Raw genomic sequence first — 9,775 nt, 5'->3', positions numbered from 1 at the left:
CCAGACAACTGAGTATTTTCAGGCAACTTGAGTCTCTTCAGACACCTAAAATTGAAGTCTTTTCAGACAACTTGAGTCTCTTTAGACACCTAAAATTTATGTCTTTTCAGACAACTGAGTCTTTTCAGACAACTTGAGTCTCTTCAGACAACTGAAATTTAAGTGTTTTCATACAACTGAGTCTTTTCAGTCAACTGAGTCTATTCAGACACCGTGAATTTGTTCATTTTGAAAATATTGAGTCTAGTCAGACATAGTGAACCTGTTCCCTCAAACAGCCCTGAGTCTTTTCAGATAACTTGAGTCTATTTAGACACCCTGAGTCCTTTAGGATACTGAGTCCTTCAAAACATCCTGAGTCCTTTGGGACACCTTGAGTCCTTCGAGACACCCTGAGTCCTTCGGGATACCCTTAGTCCTCTGAGACACCCTGAGTCCTTTGGGACACCCTGAGTCTTTTGAGACACCCTGAGTCTTTCGACACACCCTGAGTCCTTTGGAACACCTTGAGTCCTTCAGGAGGCCTTGAGTCCTTGGAGACACCCTGAGTCCTTTGGGACACCCTGAATCTTTTGAGACGTCCTGAGTCTTTCGACACACCCTGAGTCCTTTGGAACACCTTGAGTCTTTCGAGACACCCTGAGTCCTTCAGGACACCCTGAGTCCTTCGAGACACCCTGAGTCCTTAGCGACACCTTGAGTCTTTCGAGACACACTGAGTCTTTCAGACATATTGATTTTCTAATGGGTCACACCCATGTCAGTGTTATCTCAAGATGTCTGTGACATCCAGAGTCCAGCAAAATGAGGACTTCAAGTTCTACATGTCTGCTGGAAAGGACATGGGACTATCAGGGCAAGCCCTGAGGGATTGGGTCCAAGAGAGAGTAGACGATGCCAAGGCAGAAAAAGAGGCAGAAAGGCAGGAGAAGGAGAAAGAAAGAATAGCCCTGGAGAAACAAGAAGAGGCATACAGACAAAAGAAGGAGAAAGAAACAATAGTTCAGGAGAAACGAGAAGAGGCAGAAAGACAGGAGAAGGAGAAAGAAAGAATAGCCCAGGAGAAATGAGACAAGGCAGAAAGACAGAAGGAGAAGGAAAGAATAGCCCCGGAGAAACGAGAAGAGAAAGAAACACAGGAGTGGGAGGAAGAAAGAGTTCATCAGCTTGCAATGGCAGCTCAAGACATGATCAACACACCAACACCCTCTCCTAAATCAACCCTCAGTATAGGCACCCTCATCAGGAACTGGGATGAAGCCGAGCCTGAAGCCTGGCTCGACCATGTTAAAAAGGTCCTGACGACCTATCAGCCTTCTACTGCAAAAGTGTCTCTGATCCTGGGAAAGCACCTTGGAGGGAAGGGTGCCATTGCATTCAATGCTCTTCCCCCTGAGAATCAAGGAAATCTTGCCTTTGTCTGCCAAACCATTATAAAGGCTTTTGAAATAACTCCCGAATGCTGGAGGAAAAGGTGGAGAGATATGCCCAAGAAATCAGGCCAAACCTGGTTTGAGTGGATCTTCAAAAAGACCTAGGCTCTAAAACAATGGTTAGAATCTCTGAAAGCCACTAGTTTGGAGGATGTCCTCAAACTCTTCCAGCTCAAGGACTTCTTATTTTATGCCCGCCAGCTCTTGCCACTCGTCTCGGTGATAAGGCGCCTAAGACAGTGGTCGAGTGCTGCCATTGGGCGGACATATGGGATACACATCATCCCCATCTTATTTCCCATGGATGGAAATTATATCCTTCCTGCCTGCCTCAACCAACTCTCAGCAACCTCACAAGAATGGGCACCCCCATAAGAAACCTGTGCGTGGGTACTGTAAGAGAATAGGGCACTCCACTGAACAGTGTTACTTGAAGGCTGAGAATCAGCCAGAAGACCCCTCTATATCCCCATACGGGACAACACCCCGAGCCACACCTGGGTCATGGACAAAGGCTAAAGGGCCTGCTCCCTCCTATGGGACCGTGGCAGGTAAAGATTATAGTCGGACCTATTGCCCCACTTGTAAAGTACATGGGCACTCTGCCCAATGGGCAAAATGCCCTAATAATAATAAGTCAAGTAGGCCTGCCCTTGCCTTGGCAGTCACCGATCCAGTGTCTTTAGGTCCTCCAGCCCAGGGTCCCATTTATGTGGCACTTTCCCGACTTAGGTGCCCCACCAGCCAGGTCAAAGCATTTGATGATTCTGATGCACAAATGCCCCTCATAAGGGAAGACAAAGCTCCCTGTGGAGCTATCATTAACAGACTTGTCACGAATGAGGGTATCAATCACTTTAAGATGATACTTCCTACTGTAAAGTTGAAGGTCACGAGACCTCACAGATCTGAAATCTACGACCTTGCAGTCGCCAGATACATTCCTGGAGGTTATGACCTCCTCTTGGGACAGGACATACAGTCCCCATCTAAGTTACAGTAATCCAGGGGTCCAAATCCCCCACATCATTCATTAGGCACGAGTAAACCTCAAACACCTGATTTCCTTCCACTGCCATTGCCACCTGAATGCAATGTGCAGTGGCCCCCTCCACCAAGATCGATTCCTGATCCCATTCCAGTGCCCGGTCCTGCCCCAGTGCCAGTGCCTGCGCCCCAAGTAGATCCCCCTCCAGGAGATCTTATTCTTGATTCACAATCTCTGCCAGTGTCATTTGGGTGCACTGGGAAGTACCCAGCTCCGTCCGTCCCGAACGACAATCAAATTCCAAATCAATTATTAGTGCCTGGCCCTGCCTTAGTGCCAGTGCCAGAGCACTCTCCTGATGTCCATTCCAGATATCCCAGTCCGGGCCTCCTCTCTTCGCCCGTCTTGGCTCCGCTACCAATGCCGGTAAGAGAGACGGATCCTTCCGACCAAAGCAGAAGCTCACCCAAAGGTGCGGCCTCGCAGCCCGTGCCCGAGCTGGTCATTCTTACCTGCGAGCCTCTCATGCCCCCCACGACTGCTTCCGCCACAGACACAACAGTGAGTAAGGATTCTGCCATGTCTCAAGTGGCCGATGAACTCAATGAACTGCGACAGATCATGGTAGAACTTGTAAAAAGGGCCCCTGTATCAGCTGTCAAGAAGTCGACACAGGTGGCACTCAGATACCCTCCCCATGCTCCGTTCCACCGATTCCCCGACAGAGACAAGCCATCACAGTAAGAAAGGTTCGTGGAGGAAATACCACAGGCGTGGATAATTCCAGGTAGCTTGAAGAGAGCCCTGAGCCCTCCTGGCACCTGTGCCAAAATGGCACAGCGCCATCCCTTTTTCCTACTAAGACTTTGGCACCTCTATCCAGAAGAGGATGTCTGGGTCCTTCACCTATTTATTTCCTCTATAACTCTATCCCTTATTCTTTTCCTTTTAACATTTCCCTTCCTTACCTTTTTTTTTTTATTACTCACATTTATTTTAAGCAAAATATTTTTGAAAAGGGATGGTTTTCAAGAATAGACGAATCTATGGCCATTGCTGCAATTACTGCTGAATTATGAAAGAAATCTGTAGGGCATAAAACTTCCACAATGTTGCTCCTTTATACACTTACATAGAAGCGAAATGGCAGCGCATCTAGCTCCCTGCACACACATTCATATCTATTTTTCGTGTAGTATTTACTTTCTGGATGTTGAAACCCTTCCATTCAAATGCAGTTCTCTCTCCAACTATCCATGTCCTTTATGAGCCTCCTCTTCTTCGTCATCTTAATGCTAACTAGAAACTTTCTTTTGCAAACACTTCTTATTTACAGCTTCATCTTTTTAGTTCTCTGTAAAAGAAAACCCTTGAGACGTCTATTTTTCTGTCTTTCAGCACTTTTTCTGTCCGCCCACAGATCTTAAAAACTATTGAGGCTAGAGGGCCGGAAATTGATGTTTGATTATCCACCCTCAAATCGTCAATCATACTAAATTTCAGCCCTGTAGACTCAGTATTTTTTTTTTAAGGTTAAAGTTAGACATGATTGTGGGTCTGTCACCACTATAGGTGACAACAACACAGGCCACCACCAGGCCTCGGCTGAGCGTTTCATGGGCCTTGGCTGAGAGTTTCATACAGCATTATACTCTGTACAGAAAACCCGATTGTGCCAAAGAAACTTCGACGCATTTTTTACTTGTTGTCTTTCATTCTTACTCAGCATCCATACTTCACTTCTATGAAGGAGAGTTGTATCAACATTCATTCCAATCTTGGCATCCCCAAAAACTCTAATTATCTTGCTCTTCCTTGAATGCACCCAGATACAGTAGTTGTTTCAGGTATTATTTATGGGACAACAACATATCTGCCTCAAATGTTTGTCCAAGCCTAATTAAATGTCAGCTGGAAGTGTGTGAAAGTTCTTCTCAGGAAAGGATCAAGCCATAATGCGACTTAAAAGTCTTTTGCAACAGGTAGCCCAGATCTTCCACCGTAAAATAATCTGCAAATATAAAGGAACTTAGTGGGCCATGCAAGACACGTGTGTAAGCTGGGATTGGATAATGAGGTCAACAGTGGTCCAGAGGAAGCAAGCCCATATGGCGAGATTTGGGCACAAGCTCTTTTTTAATAAAAGATACATGCATTCTAGGTACATACGTATGTTCAGTCGGGCGATAAATTCTTCTTTTCTCAAGTAACATTGATCCCTGCCGTAGTTCTGGTATGTTATTGGAGGGATATGTACAGAGGAAGACAAAACGTTCGTGCTAATAATACCTCAAAAACTCCCAAGCAGCTAGAAGGAATGAAAGTAATGTTTCGTATGGAACAGGACGTAATGAAGGAGGAAGGAGAAAAAGAGTTCACCGTCATGGTTATCTACAAATTTACGAAAAGCTGTCGACGTTTGTGAAGGATGAGATGAGTGTAAGTGGGCTGAAGATAAAAACTTGCCAATATAATCAAAGTTAATACCAAGAGGAAGAAAATATTTAGAAAAATAAGAGACTGGTCATTAAAACATCTTTATTAGATATAATTTAATTTTAATAAAATCTCTTCTTGAGAAAAATATCCCCAAAAATACTTAAGGTATAACGTCACAATTTTCTTGAAGTGACAGGGAGAGGTGAAAATGAGAAAAGAGAAGGAAAGTGTTACAGTAAAAGAAAAAAAATATACACTATTTCAGGGAAAATTATCGAAGAAACAAAATTGTTTAAGGCATCAACAGGGTGATGGAGGAAAATAACTAACATACCAAGAGCTTCACAACAATGATGTAAATAAAACCATGCTAGATGAGTTCATTAATTGTCAAAGAGTACGCTCACTTACACACCTGCCAGCACACCCTGCTATAATTATACAGTCAGAATCTTTCTTCGTCATCCACGAACACAGTGAAGCGTATTAGATTTAATCACTCACGGTATCCACTGAGATTCAGGACAATTAATTTCTGAATTTCAGAGGATCATACCAGAAATAGAATACATTGTTCGGTGAAGTTGTGTAATAGTGATGTATCTAAAATTCAAATTTTTAGTTCTTGCATGTGCACTAAAGGAAACCCTTTATTGTGGTTGAAGACAAAAAATTACAATGTTTTTTTTTAGAAATGGATTTTTATATTTGTGGGACGCAATCTTGGTTGAATGACCTGAGTATGTGACAGTTCTCTTTAGGGGGTGATCAAGTCATAAAGCATTCGTTCACATTTTTTTATTGCGTAAATCATTGTCTATAAATGCTTTGTTGATCTTCGAAGAAAAGGCTTGCTGGTCCACGCATAACATTACTAATAAAATAAGGATACTTGTTATAAAGTAAAGAACACCAGCTTAATACTTTACATCCTGAATGGAACATAGATATTTCCTCATCAGACTTACGAACAAACGAGAGTTTGATTTTTTTTTTTTTATCTTCTCTCTCTGTCAAAACTTTCAATTTGCATAAGTGACCTCGTTCTGTTTCATGAGTATAACTTTCATCTGTAGTGTAATACACTTTTTCAAGCAAGATCGTTAAGAGCAGCAATGTAAGTCTTAACCCACCATCAACCCAAAAGTAGTAACCAGTGTTTTTACTCTGCGTCTCTTAATAAAGGTAGAAAGTTGCGAGGAATTTATATGTACAAAAAAACTTTTTCTTACGAGGGTAAGTAACCTTTTTAGAAACGTGCAGTTTTTGGGATCCTTACTTTCGGGCCAATGGATGTTCAATTAAGTCAGAGCTGTAGAACATTTTTCTATCATAAGGCACAACAAAAGTGTTAGTATTTTTTTTTCGCTTTACTGTTCATTTACAATTTCATTGCGAGCTGCAGTATGTAATCGTCCCCCCCCCCTCTCTCTTCCTCTCTCTCACACACACACACGCAAACGCAAACACACACACACACACACACACACACACACACACACATTTTGTTATTTGAATCGAAGTCTATATTTTGGTGTCCGAAGAAAAAGACCAAACTCGTTTCTGAGAAAACTGTGATTCCACATGAAGAGTTATGTCCCACTTCTGGACTTTAAAACGGGAACGAAATAGAAAAGCAAACATTAAAGTTAGAATGTACACAATATTTTTCAAAGCTGATGGAGGAAAAATAATGTACGAAGATAATTAGACTTTTCATTATATACAAGGAAGCAAAGCCAAATTTTTGGCTGTAATTGCAAACTTAAATCATATTTTACATTACAGGTACCATGAGCCTCTTCTGGTGAACCTGTTTCTAAGCCACTTCTAGGATCTTTTAGAGACTAAAAAATGTGACATATTCCTTTCAAGCACTCTCTCGGAAAATCGAATCTGCATTCTTATTCCACTTTTAAGTCTTCGGGTCCTCAGGAGAGTCGTTTATGAGCTCGTCGACCTTCAGAGGGAATCCTAGCAACTGAATAAATATCAGAGGGTTGAATCGCTTATCATTTATAAGATATAAGGAAGAATCTATCAGACGAAAGTGATTCCAATGTAAAACTCATGGGAACATTTTGTTTATGAAAATAAACAACTGTTACATTAAACATTTGTTCACATTTTCTATTATATCAGCTATTGTCTATAAATGCGATATTAATCCACAAAGGAGGGAAAAAACTTGCTATTCCGTGATTTCTGAGACTGCTTCTCAACAAGGTCACCACCAACCCCGCGCACAAAAGGTTACTTTTCTTCGAGTAACGCCTAACGCTTTGTATCCTAACTCCTTCTGATAGCCTGAAGATTTTTTTTTTTTTTTTTTTGCTTATTTAACGAAAGTTTACTCAGAGTTTACATAATCATGTATTACATGGAACATGAATGGTTCAATGGAAAAGACAGAAATTTGTTTATGTTATCGCATCTCAACGATTTTATCAATAATGAGGAAGAATACCAGTCATAGAAGTTGATGGGCTTTTACCAAGAAGAATGACTTCAAAAATATGTTTCTATCTGAAGATATTTTTTCCAGGTTCACTTCAAAAGTCCATATGATAAGAAAGAGGAAACTTATCCGGGTATCCCCTGATGGACGCCCTTCACACCCAGTAAATCCGATTTCCAATGAATACAACGGAAGAAATTCTCTCCCTTCAGTAACACAAGGGAGCGGCCCTTTCTATCACGAACCCCAACACCAAGACCAGCCCAAAATCAAAAGAAGTAACGTCCCCAAATTCAGGCGCTTTCCCAACCTCACCCACCCGGATATCCAGCCACGATGCTATTTTCGCTCTCGTTGGACAGCTAAAAAATGTTTGAAATGACAAGCTCAGTAAAATTAGTTCCAGCGTGCATAGAACTAAACAAAGCCTTTGCTAGAAACTTCGTTTTTATACTTAAAAATTTTCAATGTTCATAATCTAATTTTTGAGTTAGAGATATATATTATGTTTGCATGAAATACAACTTCTACCAAAGTACTTTTTATGTCTATAACTCCGAAATTATTTTAAGTTTTGGAATTTTTGTGTGCAAAATGTTGAATACTTATACCCTAATATACAGCTTGGCCTGAGCAAGGGCCTGGGTGCTCGTGATGCTCTTCTTTCAATTTCGAGTGTTGTACAGACATCCTCATATTATGGGCGTGAAGTTTTATGTTTAGTCTTATCTTTAGTCCTGCTTTGGACTGTCTTAATTGTAAGGCATTGTTTTCAAATTTAGAATTATTAATGAGCACTATAGTAACTACAGGAATGTTGTCTCTAATGCTCCATAGGGTAGTATTATTGTCACAGAAGTCAAGCTTAATGGCTATGTAGACAATGATATTATTTTTGCATCAATCCCATTTTGTAAGAAGAGGCCTGCGGTTGCTGAATCTTTTGGCAGATATTTAATTGAGATTAGTGCATGATAATGCAAATTATGGGGGATGGGGCTGAATCCTAACTAAACGCAAAGTAAGTCTGGGACATTCGCCCCTCGCCCAGATCTTTACATTGACGTTATTTCTTTCGCTACAAACATCCTATTTGAAATTTTGTAAATCCTTCTTGATTGCAAATTCAGCTTTGGCTAACACATCCGGTTTAGTTTCACAGTTTCCCAGAAGTTTGCTTTTCTTTTTGAGCAAATTGTAGAGTCACTTTCCTCATCCTGTATTTAAATGGTTCAAGCATGGCGTAAATGCATTTTTTGAGGTTGACGTGAGTCTTTCTCATAGTTTATTTGTAAATTGTTTATTTTACTTCATTTGTCATGTTTGCCAACTAACTTATTTGTTTTCTTTGTTGTTTCTTTTACATAATTTATTCTTTGCCTCTAGACTTTCTTTTCTACGCTGAATTACTTTCTCTTTTGTGGCCCTTAGGCTTGTAAAGTTATACTTTTACAACAATTAAAAATAATGATTATAATATGCGAAGAAGTTCATCGAGGAATGGTAAATTTTTAGGGTCTTTAGAGATTAAGAAAGTAACTAGCTAGAAGATCAAAGATATCGATAATATGAATGAGCAGAATTGAACCACTTTCTATTGCTAAAGAGTAGGTGGCTAAGTTTTCCTTTATTTTCGTTTATTCGCTTCTATTAGCGTTAGTCCCCTGTCTTTTATACATGAAAGTCTTTATTCATTTACTTCAGTATTTTTCTGCATTTTCCTTCCTTTTCAACAATTTCAACAATTTCTCTTTTACACTTCTCAAGTATACCAATCTTTCCACGTCTAGATAACGCGTTGAAATACACCCCATTCTAATATTTCGAATCGGGGTGTAATCTTTGCCAATATTTTGCCCGTCAGTCCAATTTTAACCTTTTTATCTTTTAATACTCAAGGGAACTAACTTTCTTAGCTTCTTTTCTGTTAAATCCTATCAGCGATGGTAGTGTTGCCTGTTGTTTAATTTCATATAACCGATTGTTCTTTCCTATTCTTGCCTTAAACCCTGTATACTGACGCTTTCATTTAACGCCATCATTAGCAGGATTTTTTGCCACAGGCTCTAGAAATAAATTATTTGGTTCTATATTCACTGTCTAAAACTTAAACATGTAAACCTTACGAAAGTATGTGTGAATCATTTGGTGTTTCATGTATAAACCTGCAGAAGAAATGCATTTGTATGGCGGGGGGTTGGGGGGAGTAACAACAGGTAAATTTAGACGTTGCCTGGCGTTATATGAGTGTGCGAGCATTAAAGAAGGCAATTAGTGGTTTACATCAAAGCTTAAATGACAGTTTTGAATCTAATAAAGGTGACGTTTGTAATTTTAAAATGTAATTGTGACTATGTTAATTTAAGTAGCGGGTATCGTAAGTAGAATAAAGTATATTTCCGTATTCGATATGACCACACATACGAACATATGCACACGTATATATAAATTATATAT

At 40.2% G+C, this 9,775-nt stretch overlaps 1 protein-coding gene across 1 annotated transcript; it reads left to right on the top strand.

Annotated features, from left to right (window-relative positions):
• Positions 1-1,701: 1,701 nt before the first annotated feature.
• LOC136844851 (helicase SRCAP-like) lies at positions 1,702-3,165 on the top strand. The gene is made up of 2 exons (XM_067114088.1): positions 1,702-2,383; positions 2,471-3,165. Exons 1-2 carry the CDS (start codon positions 1,702-1,704, stop codon positions 3,163-3,165), a joined length of 1,377 nt encoding a protein of 458 aa, XP_066970189.1.
• Positions 3,166-9,775: the final 6,610 nt, after the last annotated feature.

This window comes from Macrobrachium rosenbergii, chromosome 13 (assembly GCF_040412425.1).
Source record: "Macrobrachium rosenbergii isolate ZJJX-2024 chromosome 13, ASM4041242v1, whole genome shotgun sequence".
NCBI classification, from domain to species: domain Eukaryota; kingdom Metazoa; phylum Arthropoda; class Malacostraca; order Decapoda; family Palaemonidae; genus Macrobrachium; species Macrobrachium rosenbergii.
The sequence above is the reverse complement of the archived record's forward strand: the minus strand, read 5'-3'. Positions and strand labels throughout refer to the sequence as shown.

What these genes read in the sequence shown, in the direction of transcription:
- LOC136844851 (XM_067114088.1), top strand. Translation starts at nt 1,702, where the DNA reads ATGGGATACACATCATCCCCATCTTATTTCCCATGGATGGAAATTATA. An exon ending in CGCCAGATACATTCCTGGAG is followed by an intron (nt 2,384 to 2,470) that starts GTTATGACCTCC and finishes ATCATTCATTAG; the next exon opens with GCACGAGTAAACCTCAAACA.